At 42.1% G+C, this 15,889-nt stretch overlaps 1 protein-coding gene across 1 annotated transcript; it reads right to left on the bottom strand.

Moving 5' to 3' along the window:
* Positions 1-1,970: 1,970 nt before the first annotated feature.
* gabra6b (gamma-aminobutyric acid type A receptor subunit alpha6b) lies at positions 1,971-15,139 on the bottom strand. The gene is made up of 9 exons (XM_076274360.1): positions 14,980-15,139; positions 14,723-14,838; positions 14,144-14,211; positions 13,239-13,459; positions 12,918-13,000; positions 12,683-12,826; positions 12,144-12,296; positions 5,091-5,347; positions 1,971-2,225 (listed from the first exon to the last, which is right to left on the bottom strand). Exons 1-9 carry the CDS (start codon positions 15,066-15,068, stop codon positions 1,971-1,973), a joined length of 1,386 nt encoding a protein of 461 aa, XP_076130475.1. The 5' UTR covers positions 15,069-15,139.
* Between the last annotated feature and the right edge of the window lie 750 nt (positions 15,140-15,889).

The raw sequence follows: 15,889 nt of genomic DNA, 5'->3' as shown, positions 1-15,889 counted from the left end.
AGTGTCCCGGGAATCCTTGACGGAAATTTGGACATGCGAAAAAGAAAAAAAAAAAAAAAATCTGACTAAACCTATATGACCGATGCTTCGCTGCGCAGCGGTCATAATAAGGTCACACAAATGATATTTTAAACAGATTCAGCAGCCATTACCGATGTCATCTGCCATGTTTGTTTACCTTTCACAGCTGTTTCAGACGTTGCCGCAAGGGATTATGGGTAGGAGGGAGCATGATGTGTGCATCGAAGCTGCCTCCAAAAATGGCCGTTATTTGGAAATTCTAAGATATCTTAGAAGGCAGCAGAATTAGTTTTTTCGGTTTCGAACCGCACTTGCTGCCTCGCTCCCCAGTTAGATATCTTAAAAGGCAGCAACTTTACCCGTTTCGAACACTGTGTGTGTGTGTGTGTGTGTGTGTGTGTGTGTGTGTATGTGAGGGAGAGAGAGACATGCAGAAAAAAAGTATGCTTACAGCCCTGCTTATAGGCCATGACACAACTGCACTTTTCCAGATACTCCTCTCTTTGAAACAGAGCGAGATCTCAGACCTGGAGGCAACAGCCTCGTAATTAAAAATACATACGGCACAATGCGTTCCTCCAGCTACCTCTCAACTTGGGTGGCTCTCACCATGCCACATATAACTGTTAATTAGACTAGAGAAAAAAAGACTGTGCACGATATCCTTATACATAATTCATGACCTCATAAGAGTCTGAGGCATATTCTTCTTCTGAAGGCCAACAGAGAGTAGTGTTTTGGCTGGGACTGGACCCAGTGCTTTCCAATGGTTCTTTTGCGCTGCACTGTGCGTGGGTTATAGGAGCCGCAGCACCTTGTAACGTTACTGTGACGAGATGATGAGTTGTCCGCGTCACACTGGCAGGACATTATCGGACCCCGCGGCACTAATATCGCGTAGATATCATAGAGTCGTTATGGTACATTTCTCTTCTTTTACAGATCACCCCAGTAGGGCTCCTCTGAGTCCCTTTATGGCCCTAAATCTGATGGCTTCATGTCTTTCTGAAGGGTGTGACACAAACGTTATGCCGCATCAGGGGGGATTACACAACGGAATTTATGGCAGTTATCAGTGAATGGAAAGATTTTGTGGTCGGACATTACAGTAACTCAGCACTGGCGCAAAGTGATTGCTCAGTTGCTCAGTCAGGGAAGAACAAAAAACCTTGCTCACTAGCCTTTGACAAAAGAAAAGGCACAATTCTCAATCATCACCTTCTTAGTGGTTTTGTGGGAATAAGACTTTGACCATATGATTGCATGATACAATATTTGCATGCATGAGATGCAATAGTCATGCACACAGTAAGCATACAGTAGCCTGCAGAGAAGCCATGATTATCACCCATGTGGCGAGAATATCACACATTGGCACCAGTTGTTATGGCACATTTTGTTCATTTTACAGAGACAAAGAGGTGCCCCATTGGGTCTTTCTTGCACTAAATCTGATGGGTACATTTCTTTCTGGAGGCTGTGACACAAATGATGGGATAGGTTGGGGAATTGCATATAAAACGTATGCCATTTGCCATATTTAAGCTATTAAAAGGCAAAATGAGTGGTTGGCAATTGGCTGACCTTACTGTTGTCAAACCCTTCCTTCCTTTAATAAAAAGCTCATATGGGAACCATTAAGAAAAAAAGAGGTAATTTGATGAGATTTGCCTAGATTTTAATACAAGCACTGATTATAGGATTTTTCCAGAGAAAAAAACAGCCCTTTGATCATATAATATGATATGACATAATGATATAATTTCTATTCAACTCAGCATAACATAACATATTCATGAACACAGTAAGCATGGTCAGCTTACAGGCCATGATAAGAACCACCGCATGTGTGCAACTCAAGAACATTCCGCTTTCTCTAGTGTCAGGATCAAGTTAGCGAGATTAAGAGCCTGTTATGGTATAACCCCCCCACCACTTAACTAATCCACTTACCTAGACTCCATGGTGTCTTTGGTGAGATATACGATCCAGTAGACGAGGTTGAAGGCGCCAAACGAGAGGGGGAAGAGGATGCGCGAGTACTTGTCGATGATGCTGGTGCTGCCGAACACGTTGTTGGCGGGTGTGGCCGAGCCCTGCGGCCGGTAGTTGGCCATCTGGGGCCCAAACTTGGGCCCCGGAGGCTCCAGACGGCCCGCCGAGTTCAGGCGCTTCTTCAGGACGCCAGCAGGGTCCAGGTGAGGCTGAGATGGACACAACAAAAAGCAAAGAGGACAGACAGGCTTCAGTTTGAGCTACAGTTAAAGCACAGTTACAGTTATATCATTTAATTTCATTTATTATACAGGAAAAGATTAAAAGTAACATTAAGTTATAGTTTAAACGGGCCTGACTTAGTTTAAAAACTGGTTTCCAGCAGGTTCCTGTTCTGGATACATACACAGTTACGGTACATGAAGACAGAATAGTTATTACTTAGGTAGAAATCACAGTTACAGTTACAAAACAGTGAGGTAGAAATCACTTTGATAGTGGTTTGTTAGCATCAGTGACTGTGATAGCATTACAAAGCCATGTTCACACAGTCTAGCATACTGTAGCGGCATACTAAAAAAGTCAAACAGGGACACAGAAAAGAGAAAAATTGCAGTTTATTTATTTGTGATTATACATTTCTAATAAGGTAGGTCTGCAGTATACAAAACAGCATTACATTTTTTTGCATATATTTTACATACTTTCCTGCTATTACATACCTTTTTCTGCCATGTCTAACTACTACATGAACAAAAAAATACATTTAGATGTGTAAAAGACACAAAGTAACCTAACACAGCATGTGTAAATGATGGCCAAGTGAGTAATAAGATGGTGGGGTGCCTGGGCTGATGGTCCTGCTGGGTCCAGGCCTGGCCAGCATCCCTCCCCCCTCTGACTCTGGTCCATGGAGGAGTAGCTCAGCTCCAGGAGAGGCAGCTGTGGCTGCCCAGGCTTCCCCCCTCATGCTGGGGCAACATGGAGTGAGCATGTGGCTCGCCCCGCGCTTAAACCGGAGCTATTTTTACAAGGACGACAGGCGCTGGCTCACGCGGGCACGAGCCCAGGGCTGATGGCACACTTTCATATGTGCCTGCCCAATCTGAGCAGCAAGAGCACGGGCTGCCATTACTTCATAGGTCACCATGTTTATCTGAAATCCTTTTTTCACCTTTGAAATTTGTAATACTATTAATGCAAAAATGCAGGTTTTTGTTTTGTTTTGTTTTTATAAAATGAGTCATACAAGACTTCCTTCAATTTGTTTGTGTGCTATGGGAATACCATGATTTCTCAAGTTAAAAAGTTGTGTATATTGAGTTTAGTTGAATTAAAATCAGACATAACACAACCTTAAAGAAGTGCTGCAAGTGCCTTGGTCGTTATGCAACATTTGCTCAGGCCTAAAATGAATACGGCTCTTCACGTTGACATGTTAGCCATCATTACATTGCCATCCAAAAAAAAAAAAAAAAAAACACATCCACAAGATGATTATTCTGTTTCAAGGAAGAGGGCTCCTCTCTCCTTGACGTGTCTTTCATTCGCCATGTTCCTTAGAGAGATCTCCCTGCTTCAGTTTCTCTCTTTTTTTCCCTCTTTCTTTTCTCTTTCGCTTTTTTTTTCGCCTATTACTTCATCACTGTAAGAGCTACTAGAACTGCAGCCAGTGGCCTGTCATCTCTTGCGAGCACGGAAGCTCCTCGTGAGCCTTGCGATGATTTGCCGGGATATTTGCTTAATCTATCCCCTTACATAATCTGTGCTGCAGCAGGGATCGGGAAACCACTGGCTGTCTCTTCATGTCTGGGCCACGCGCTATCAAGAGAGTCAAGGGGAGAGAGGAACAGGGCCACAGAGGAGGGATGGGAGAGAGAGAGAGGGGGGGGGGAAGACAGGAGAGGGGAGAGGCCGAAAAAAGGAGGGAGGGAGGTATGAAAGAGTGAGAGGAGAGAGAAAAGGCAAAGAGGGAATGGGGATGAGAAGATAGAGAGAGGTGGAGAGAGAGAGAGAGAGAGAAGGGAGGGAGGTATGAGAGAGTGAGAGGAGAGAGAAAAGGCAAAGAGGGAATGGGGAAGAGAAGATAGAGAGGGAGAGAGAGATAGAGAGAGAGAGAGAGAAAGGAATGAGAGAGGCAAGGCACAGAAATGGGGAGAAATAGACTTAACTGGAGGGAAAAAGTGAGAAATAGAAAAATGACAGAGTGAGGGAGTAGGACTGAGAGAAAGATATAGAGAGAGAGAGAGAGAGAAATCCGTGAAATCTACTTCCCAAAATTTTAAGAAAAATATCCTAATTTTATGACTACCAATCCAAAGCAAATTACCTTTTATTTTGGGTGAAGAAAAATCCAGCTGTATCATAGCTGCCCAGTACATCCTTGTCTGTCACCAACTGAGGGACAGTGAGTGACTTACATTGAACCTACATTTGTACATATCCTCACACAGAAACACACACACACATACACGCACACACACACACACACACTGATATATCTCTAGCCACACATACACGCACCCTCACTATCCTTTGTTTAAAAATGAAATGACATTATGATAATTCATACTATAGGCTGCCTATATAAATGTCTGTTTAGGCACATATTTCACTGATACTTTCCTTGTCTGTTGTTATGTCCATATCTTATACCTGTATGTTCAATGTATGTAATAATTGCTTTGGCAATACAGATGTCTACCTATTTGTCATGCTAATAAATCACTTTTGAATTAAAATTGAATTGAGAGAGAGAGAGAGACAGAGAGAGGGGGAGTGTAAAAAGTGGGACGAAGAGGGAAAGAGAGAGAGAGAGAGAGAGAGAAAGAGAGAGAAAGAGAGCAACAGAAGCGACAGAGAACAGAGAGTGGGGGTGGAGGTTCTGCTGAAACAGATTATAGGAGGGAGGGTCATGCTAGAGGAACAGTCCAACCAAGATCACTTATTTGAGGTCATGTTAGATCAACTGGGATTACTGGGAGATGGAGGGTGGGGGGGTCAGGGCCTTGTTAGAAGAACAGGCACTAAGGGTGTCTGGGGGTCACGTTAGAACAACTAAAGTTAAAGCTTACCGAGAGCACTTGACCGTCAGTGGTGCCGCCACCCATGGCCTCCTGAGCGGCTGCCCTCAATGCTGCGGCCTTGCGCATCTCCCGGTTGGCCTGAAGTGTGGAGAAGTAGTTGACCGCCGCAAACTCAATGAGTGCCGAGAAGACAAAGGCGAAGCAGACAGCGATGAACCAGTCCATGGCTGTGGCGTAGGACACCTTGGGCAGGGAGTGCCGGGCGCTGATGCTCAGCGTCGTCATGGTGAGCACCGTGGTGATGCCTGGTCGACAGAAAACAAAGACAAGCTTTTAGTCTTCAAGAAAGACAGAGTGAGCAAGGTAAAGAGAGGGAAAGAGAGAGATGGAAGAGAGAGGAAAAGAGAGAGGAGAAGAGAAAGAGAGGCAAAGAGTGACTGAGAGATGTGAGAGAGAGAGAGAGAGAGAGAGGAGGAAATGAGAAAAAAGGATGGGGGACAGAGAGAAAGATAGAACTAGAGGAAAAGAGAGAGAAAAATAAATAAGGGACTGTATTATTCTCCTACAGTTGGTCCTGTGGTCTAACGGTGCCTTGAGGGCTGAAGTCCATTATCATTGGGAAAGAAAGGATCAGAGCGGCGTGGGGGATGAGTGTGTGTGTGTGTGTGTTTGGGGGGGGGGGGGTGCGGGGGACACTTGCGCTGTAATGGGACTTTGAGAGACCAAGCCACCCAACGTCTCGTGTCAGCGCCGTTCAATAGGCCATTTAGCTCTGAACATACATGGACTCGCATGCAGAGAAATAGCTCCGGGATAAATGATGACCGACTATTCAGGCATTTCATGTGGCCCAAGATGATTCGCCTTCAGTCGAGGACCAATAAATCAAAGCCAGCAAAGCTAACACTCAGGGAGAGATTGATAGGTTGAACATCAAATTTGAGGAAACCCCAGCTTAATACAGTCAGATGAGTTCATTAATACAATTTACTGTATAGATTTACACATTTTTCTGCAGCCCCTAAAGATCCTACATCCCTGAATAAAGTCCTACTAGGTGTAATACATTTCAAGTTCATGTGCAAAGGGTCAAATTATGTTATATTCTCAAAATCAACATTTCTGATTGGTTTGGCAGATATCGCTTGTGTTTATGGTCACCTTTCAACAGAAATAAATGCAACCAGTGGGCAAAATAAGTGAATAACATAGAAAGATATGATTGAATAGACGGCAGTTTCGTGTTAATTCAGGGTTTTAAACAGGTCTAAAAAATATGATGACATTAGATAAAGCACCAATGAGGATGAGTTAGCCGCATCTTTTCCAACACACAAACTGCTTGTCTGAGGGACTTTTGAGAACTGAACATGGTCTTACATGAGTACTGAAGGGTTTGGGTCAGCCTGTGGAAGTGCAGATCTGGTAACAGAACTCTGAGCAATGGGACAATAATAAAACTAGCACAGGAAGTTTGGGCTGAGTCCAATTCATGAATAAATATATTCATCTGTGGAACAAAACTAACAGTTGTACCACAAACAAATTCTTGGATGCTGACATGAAAGTAATATGTTTACAAAAGGATAGACATGTACATTATGAAGTAACTGACTTATCAGCAGGATAGTGCCATTTGAGGTTGTGACGAGTACATGGCGTCCTCTTCAGCTTGGCCTGCTCGTCTCCACCTCTAATTGATTCATTGTTAGGACACCTGGTGTCCAGGGTGTCTTTAAAAGGCACCCTGATGCATTGTGGGTTAGAGAGCGTAGGGTTGTTGGTGGCAGCAGCAAACCTGAGTCTTGGTTTTGTTAGGTTTTGGGTTTTTTTTCTTTAATTTATTTAGCACCACTATATTTACTCAATGCATTCATACATTTGCCTACACCACTGACTCTACTGACATATTCAGGGTTTTTCTAATTATTTGGTTTGTTATGTTAAACGATCTTAATAAATGATTGTTAATCTTCTCTGCGGTGTGGCGTGTGCCCTTGTTTTTGTCTCGTCCTCGAGCCGGGACGTTACAGAGGTGATCCCAATATACAGAAAAATAGATAGATAGATAGATAGATAGATAGATAGATAGATAGATAGATAGATAGATAGATAGATAGATAGATACTTTATTGATCCCCAAGAGGAAATTCAAGAATGTATAACTCAGTGAAAATAACACTGGCAGTGTAAAAAAGAAACCTTGTGGAGCTTTTTGTCTTTGCTGTGTCCATTATTTTCTTGTGTCGGTACACCACGTCAGACTTTATCTCTTATTCTGTTTGGCATTTGGCGCAGTCAAGTCAACACAGCAGAAAAGCTTTGCTTTAGTGCCAACTATTATTCAGTTCCACCATGAAGTGCCCTTGTGTTCCAGATCCCTGATAGCTTTCACTGTCCGAGTAAAAGGCCACCATTAAATTCACTGCAACCCATGTGACAAGCCAAGGTCTCAGCTCCACTCCTGTCTTTTTGCACCCCAAGAGACACCAACAGCAATGTTAAAGGCTGAAAAGCTATAAGGTGATTTTATATACTTTATGTCATATAATGTATAGGGACATAATGTGTAAGGCAGCTTAAAAGCATCCTGGTGAAGAGAAACACTTTGGCAGAACAGTGCATCAGTGGTAAATATTGCGAGAAACTTGACCTCCAATATTACCAAGTAGTTTGTCAGCTAGTGGCACAGTAGTGAGATGACACTAGACTGGGTGAACCCACTCTAAACTGTTGCAAATTTGAATTTGCTCATCAGGTCTGTTTGGAAAGGATCCCATTGACATCCATTTCTGAACTTCTTGCTAAATGACTTCCTGGAGTGTAACCAGCAGTGAAATTAAACTTTTGCATTAAACGCTTAATAAATTGTGTCATAAAGTGCAGCAAACATCTTTAAAACAAAGGTTTTAAAATGCAGTGCAATGTAGGAGGGGGAGAGACAGAGAAAGAGAAAGTGCACAGAGAGAGAGAGAGAGAGAGAGAGAGAGAGAGAGAGAGAGAGAGAGAGAGAGAGAGAGAGAGACCAATGAGCAGAATGGCCTTGTCCAGAACTGGAAAGCAAGAGGGAAGAGAACCAAAACGAGGAGACCCACATCTCCAAAATGGAGACATTATATCCTGCAATGCTCCAAACCTAACAATGTCCTCCTACCCAGCTCTCCTGTAATTGGTCAGCTGGTGCACCAGGATAGGTGGGAGATTCAAGGTAATACAGACTACAGTGTAGTTGGTCTACAACTATGCACAGATAATTTAGATTTTAATGAAACCATGAGATTGCAAGGAACCATTCAAGACTAATTCCAGACCAATTCAAGGTTCAAGGTTCTCTTTGTTACAATGGGGGGAAGTAAAGGCAAGGGCCCAAAAGACAAAATGCTGAATGATAAATAGTTAAGCTTTGGCCAGACCACCTGTGTGGAGGCCAAACAATGTGTCTTTTTGTGAGGAGATCAGCAAGGGAAGCATTTGGTGAAGGTTTTCGGTATTTTTCTGTCTTACAGATGACAGAACAAAATGGGATTCCACCAAAGGGCCTTTTCTATTTCACCCTTCTGATTGAGATTTAAGAACAAAATCCCCAAGGTATCACATTTCACAACTCTACTCTTTTTGGCAATGGCAAATCTCAAAACAGACATGGTGTGAGTTTATTGCATTGGCCTAATGCCCACTGACACAAATGATAGACTTCGCTTTTCAAACACATCAACACCAAATGAAACAACGGTTCAGTTTCAAACCTCAAACATCAACAATGTCAAGGCCAGCCATGTGGTTCAGGATTATAAGGATTTAGAACAAAATAAACATCTGTATCTATAAAGCTGCCTCGATACACTCCCAAATATAGTCCATTGTTGCACAATCTACAAATACTCTTCATGCACACGAGGCATTCCCATTGAAAAGATCTGCTCCTGATATATATTTATTTTTATTTCATCAAACACTCATGGTCGGAGTTGATCCATTACTGATATGCATGGATGTATTGACCCTTCACTGCTATCAAGATGGAGTGGCCATTAAGCATGTCCATTGCATAATGTACCATTAGCATAAATCTGATTGTCATTGGGTTTAAACCATGGGGGATCCTGCAGTTGAGTCCATTATGCCTTTGTGGAGATCCAACTATACAACTCTCCCATCTAATCATCAGTGTTTCCTACTGTATCCCATCTACCAATAAGCCATCTATTAGCGTTTGTGAGCTTCATGGTCTCAGCCCAGAAATTATTCTACTTTCCCTACGGACACAGTCTAATCTGTTTCTTAGACTTCTCCATGACTGTACACTACAGTTCCCAGATTGATTTAGAAGCAGATTCTGCACACTTACTAACTCCGCTCAGAGAGCCAGCAGGTACAAGGAGTACAAGTACAAGGAGTACAAGGAGTACAAGGAAGTTTATTGTCACATGCATATATTTACTGGAAGTAAGAAATGCAGTGAAATTATGTCTGGTGTCAGCCTATTTGTGCATTTATGGGGGGGGGGGTAAAAAGTGCAGTAGAAGCGGGGTTTAGTAGATTAAGTGGCAAGGGCTGCATAAGAAAGGTGGGGGAGGATTGGGATTGGGGGGGGCACCAACAAGGAGCACCCAAGAGCAACAGGGGCAAGGAAAAACTCCCTTACCAAGGAAGAAACCTTGGGCAGATCCACGGCTCAAGGGGCTAACCCACCTGCAGGGGTCTTGGTGTGTGTGTTGGGGGGATGACAGGGGAGATGGGATAGTGTGCTGTGTATGTGGGGAGAGGGCAGTGTGCAATATGTGTGTTGGAGAAGCTTCCTCATGAGACAATGTGCTGTGTATTGGGGGGGGGGGCAGTGTGCTGTAAGTATGTTGGGGATGTGTGTTGGAGAAGCTTCCTGATGAAATAATGTGCTGTGTAGGTAGGGGAGGGGGGGGGGGGGGGCTGGTGTATGGGCTGGTGCCATGAAACAAAGGCAATATTTCAATGCATAAGACATGTGGAGCCCTCATTTGAATGACGGGCCACATGCAAAGTCTTAAGCCTGACCAAAGCTAATGTAATAACTAGGCAAAATCAATTTGCTCACTTAACACCATGAGCAAAACCTCAACCCTGAACACTGATGAATCTGCTCAGTGCTCCCCCATGCCACAAAACAGTTTTAGATCTAGCACTTTGTCTGGCGTTTAAATTAGGGCCCGTGGAATGATATTTCATTTATTTCAAAGAACCATAATGACCTGTACTCACAGCATCAACCCAGGATGGATACAGATGGTCAAAGAGAATTGTTTTCATGAAACCTGCCACATAGGCAGAGGGAAAGCATGAGGGTTAAAATCAACAGGAAATACAAGTGAGGGAGGGAGAGAGATGAAGGGAGAGAGAGAGAGAGAAAAAAAAAGGGAGAGAGAGAGATGAATAAAAAGCCCTTCAGGCATTTGTATACTTCTCCATGTAAAAAGCCTGAGTCAAATGAAGCTTGCTTGGTGCACACTCTCAGCACGGCGCTCGGGGACTTTTGAGCTCTTAAGAGAGGCAGTCAGTCAGTCATCCAACCAGCCAGCGGAACCAGCCAAGCCAAGCCAAGCCAGCCAGCCAGCCAGCCAGTCAACAGCCCTGCCTGTGCCTCTGCATACAACACAACATCCTCTTTACAGATAGCCCTCTTCCTCACATAACCACATATACCATCTTCCCTCTCTTTGTACTCCTCTACTGTACATCTCTCTTTTGCTTTTCTTGATCATTCTCGCTCTACATTATCACACAGATGCTAGTTCACCATCACAGCACTGAAAAAGTTCAAATATCGTCCCCATGTGGGAGCATGCATCTCTATGCGTCTCTATGCATCTGTGCAAACAACACATACAGTACTTAAAGAGGATAAAACTATCTTCCCTCTGGAGTAAGTATAAATATTTGAAGCGAAAATGTCGTAATCAAACATTTCCTATCTGCCGACTCGTTTTTTTGTTGTTTTTTTTCAAACAGAAGAAACAGTGGCGAGAACCCAAAGGTTAATCCATTTTGTGCAAACACGCTGATCTACAGGAACAGGATCTTCTATTTCCCTGTTCAAAGATCAGTATCTCCCACAACGGCGCTAGTTTGTAGAGATGGAAATAATCTACAAAAGACTCTACAAAAGACATGCTTCTTTCAAGCACTCCAAAAAGGACTAGTAGTGCACATTTAAAACAGATCAAATGAATGTCAATGAGGCTTTTGAGTTTCCAGCTTCTTGGATAAAATCTACAAGGTAAGGAGCTGCGCTGAACAACTGTGGTCAATTTAAACCAATGAGTACTTAAAGCATAAACAGGTACAATCAGTCACTATTGCTCACAACCTCCCACAATGGGGCACAGACCATAAAGGGGGTTTGTACCAACTCAAGAGGTTTGTTTTTACAGTAATCACTGATACATATCGTCCTGATTACATAGCCACTTAACAAAGACATCGATAATTTGCCACAGGATATCTACCAATTGGTACGAAACCCTCCATAAAACAGTGAATTATGCCAACTCACGGTTGTTACTCACGTAATTAACCACTTAAGTGGCTAAATTGACCAATCAGAATTGAGTATTCCCCAAAGCTGTCCAATAAGGCTCATTTAAATGTTCTTCCCTGTTCTGATATGAGCAGCATTAGGATCAAAGTAGTGCAGTCATTTTACTCCCACAGCATGCAGGCCAGGGACCAGTAATGGGCAACATGTCCTCATTAGTCAGCCAGCTTTTAACCAAGTCAGCAGGTGGCAATGAGTTACTGTGTGAAAGTATGGCAGTGGCTATGGCACTATCACTGTGGCAATGACAATGAAGGCAACGTGCAAACATTCTTATCTGATCTGAAGTATATAACAGGGCTCAGCACAAAAGGAGATAAAAGAAAAAGGACTACGTAATCTCTTATGCTTTTTATGTGTGTGTGTATATACAGAGAGAAAGCATAAGGGATTATATATATATATATATAGATATATATATATATATATATATATATATATATACCAAAACTCATTTTCAGTATGCTAGTGTACACATTTCTAACACAAATTTAGAAGACATTAGAAAAAAAAACATCCCGATGACGACTTACCAAAGACAGTGCGGGCAGGTACCGACTCTTTATTGATCCAGAAGGACACCTGGGCAAGGATGACCGTCATTATGCACGGGATGTAGGTCTGGATCAGGAAAAAGCCCATCTTCCGTTGCAAGTGGAAGTGGACTGTCATAACCACATATTCACCTGTTCAACAAACAAGCAAACGAACAAACAGCATAAACAACAGCTGATGCATTGAGGTAAACAACAGATTTTCTCAGAGGAAACATCAGTTACTATTGAAGTGGAATTGCATGCCTATTATGTGAGGGTTAACAATACAGTAAAAGTTAGCATATTAGTTATATATATCCATCATGCCCATTTCCCACACTCAATACACCAGAAGCTAATGTGCTTCAGAATAAAACAACATATGGTCTGAAAATACCACTTCAACATCACTGTTGATCATTGTCTATACATTAAGATTTAGACATTTAAAATATGCATATGTTTCCAATGTGTAAAAGGCAGCCTGTATGTATTTTTTGTGCCCTGTGGCTGGTTTCAGGAGCTGTGGTGCTTGCCTGTGTTGGATTTTAACCGCTCGCTGGAAACTGTCTGTCCTATCAGGTCGTACTGCAGCAGACTTGAAGACTCTTGCGGTACTTCTACTGAAAACAGCGGGCCCTTCTTCCACGTGTATACTATTTCACTGATAGGATAGGCGTCTGTCATGGAAACAAAGAAATCTTAATTAATAATATCACCGCATTACTCAACTGATTTATTTTCTGACGTTAAAGGCCTGCTATGACTTACAACTGCCAAACTTTAGTGGGCAAGAGTGTCCGTCCATTGGGAAGTTTATCAGTCTCATTGGGCATTCTGCATTGATAGTTAACCTGGAAACAGTCAATCGGATTACTAGATAGATACAGTATCACTTGTGCAATTGTTACAGTAACACTACAGTATCAGCCAACAACATGAAAGTAAGCCCTTCCACAATGCTTAATACTGGATTATATGAAATAAACACTGTTTTTCAGATACTACTCATGGGTATTTGCTATGTAGGCTTTGTTTTTTTTTCTGTCGTATTCTGTTGCGTGACTTGGAGAGCACTGAAGCAGAGTGTACCTCATGGTGTAGAGGATAGTTCCGTTCTGCATGATGCGGAACAGCTTGTTGGGAGTGGTCATGTTGTGGGATATGGACCTCTTGCCATTCCGGAAGAATGTGTCCGGCGTCCAGATTTTACTGACCATGAGGTTGTTGAGCCGCAGGATCTCAATGGGGCCGTCAAATTTGAGCCTTTCATCTATCCATGTTTGTCGGAAAAACACGTCCATTGTGTACTCCTAAATGCACACACGCACTTGTTGGTGGTGGTTTTTGTTTTCATGAAACATGATTCATAAAACCATTTTAATTCTGGCTTAAAGGGGGGGAAACGGTTATATTCAAATGAAAATGGGGTTTTGTTTGATCTTGATCTGCATCATGTGTGTCCCATCCAGAGCTATAGTGGGACAACTCCATGCATTTAGATTACAGTAATGATCAGAAGCATAATCATAAATGTTTCATTTTCAAATCCGGAAAGCATTGGCCATGGCATGGTTTAACGGACTAAGAGAGTCTTATCTATACTGCCTATCAGATTGCCACAATATATCACATGGTGTCTGAGGTAGATTTAGATGCTGTGAAAAACAGTATAGTGTGTAAAGGAAATAACATGCTCAGCCTGGACCCTCACTGACAGGGATTGTCAACCAGATTAAAATCTCTAAGCTGTTCTAATGACATCCTGCCCAAATGCCAGAATAATGAACCCATGAAGCTCATTCTAGCATTCCAGGGCTGCAGACGCACTAGAACCGACACACAAGAACCGGGAGTATCGAGCAATTAAAGTCCGCAATCTTGTCAAAGATAGCATGAGCCATTAGACTGAGCGTGTATACATTGAGTCTCTATAGCAATATTGCATGGTGGCGGGACAGTTGGTGAATGCCACAGGCAGCCATCCCCCTACATACCATTTCAACATCAGACACAGGACCGAAGCTGGTGACAAAGATGTCTGTTTTGACTTCAGTCACAGGACCTATAAAGATATTGCTGTGATGATAAATCTTAGAAACACAAACTTTTCAACAAAGAACACCCACAAGACAATAGCAGTATTTATGAAGCATATCTATGAATATTCTTAGTCTTAACTGCAAGTCACAGTTTTAGTTAAAACATGTTGAGCAGCATCTCTAACCAGTAACCAGACAATCCCAATTGACATAAAAAAAATAACTTGAACCTTGAAGTTTAGTTCTATATGCATAAAGGTTAGTGTCTATGGGCTAAAACTAGACATGTACTATTAAATTACATTCTGACTAATTGCTTTGAAATAGTGAGCAAGTGTTAAACTGAATGAATTGCATTTTGAAAAGTAATGTTTTCCATCAATACAGTGACAGTGAGTGAGACATTGTACTTGTTCTGTATCTGTGTGTGAAAGTACTTCACTACGCATAGGAAAAGGTTCTTAGCACTTTTACTCCAACATATGGTTATCGTTTACAGGATCTGCTTGAAACATATTGTTTGGAGTAGCCTACCTCCAAATCCGGGTCGCAGCCTGTTGTCATATCCCTCTAGTAATCTATCCAAAATTCGCGTTATATTTTCCAAATAGATGTTGGTATCCGGTTGTTGTGCCCATACATGCCCAACACTGTAAATTAGCAAAACACAAGAGTCGATTTCTTGACACGAGCTAAAGAAGTCGTAAAGTTGTGATAAATATAACTTATAAGCCATCAAAATCAAGGCAAACTATGCTGAAAGAAACCGCAAAATGGGACCTTGTACTTACCAGGACAGGAAAAGGCAAGTAAAAAATAAAGCCATGCCTTGAGCACAATCAAAACACAAAAAGCCACGGTCAACTGTTGTTATTTGCATATTCCATAATTCAAACACAGATATCAGAGGGATCAGAGCGCATATAGTGCGCAGCCAAGCTTTTGCGTAAGTCCTGGTCGATTTGCACACTGTGATTGCGCTCCATCTGACTCGCTCTGTTGAAAAACTAAAGTGTTTTAAGGGACGGAAGAGCAGGGATGGAGGGCATTGACAATAATCGAATAAGGCATTATGGGAGATTAGAAGGAAGGAATCCACTGATAGTTTTGGCAGGGAATTAGCAAGCACCGTTAAGGGATTCGGGAAAAGCTAAAATGCCATGTTATAAAAGATTACAGATTACTACAGATTGTTTCAGTTTTCCCCTTGAGAGGACATAACACATGCTAATTCACAGTGAAGTTGACATGATGTGAGCGCCCAATAGTCTCTTGACCAACGTATCTCATAACTCATCACATATGGGCTATTTATTACACAGGTTGCACACTTTTCAAAATCCTTATCAGATTCTTTAAAAACACATTTTATGATATGGAAGTCAATTTCCTTTTCTTTTCTTTTTTATTCATAAAAGTGTAAGCTACCCCAGGATGAAATGTGCAGCATTTCGCTTTTTCCCCAAACCACATAACACCCCCCTCCCCCAACACTATTCCTGTTAAAAGTGTAATTTAAAAAGCAAAACAAAAGAAATGCATCTTGCTATCACAATTACTGGCAATTACTGTTTACCTCGTCAACTTGTAGCTTTAATCAGAGGGTACAGCTTAATGCACTTTTTTACTTTTAATGAGCCACTGCATGAACAAGTGCTTTTCCCTCTTGTTTGAGAGCTACTCTTTGGCAAGAACATGACA

This window comes from Alosa pseudoharengus, unplaced genomic scaffold (assembly GCF_046254945.1).
Source record: "Alosa pseudoharengus isolate Yale_2024_CS ecotype anadromous, Long Island Sound unplaced genomic scaffold, YU_APseudo_1.1 YU_APseudo_1.1_scf_8, whole genome shotgun sequence".
In the NCBI taxonomy this organism is placed as follows: Eukaryota; Metazoa; Chordata; class Actinopteri; order Clupeiformes; family Clupeidae; genus Alosa; species Alosa pseudoharengus.
Note: the sequence above shows the minus strand (reverse complement) of the source record. Positions and strands in the feature narration are given on the sequence as shown.

Excerpts from the sequence above, each read along its gene's own strand:
- gabra6b (XM_076274360.1), bottom strand. The coding sequence starts at position 15,068 with ATGCAAATAACAACAGTTGACCGTGGCTTTTTGTGTTTTGATTGTGCT. Across the intron at positions 13,001-13,238 it reads ACTATCCTCTACACCATGAG|GTTAACTATCAATGCAGAAT; the intron begins GTACACTCTGCT and ends GACTGTTTCCAG. Across the intron at positions 5,348-12,143 it reads ACCTGCCCGCACTGTCTTTG|GCATCACCACGGTGCTCACC; the intron begins GTAAGTCGTCAT and ends TCTGTCGACCAG.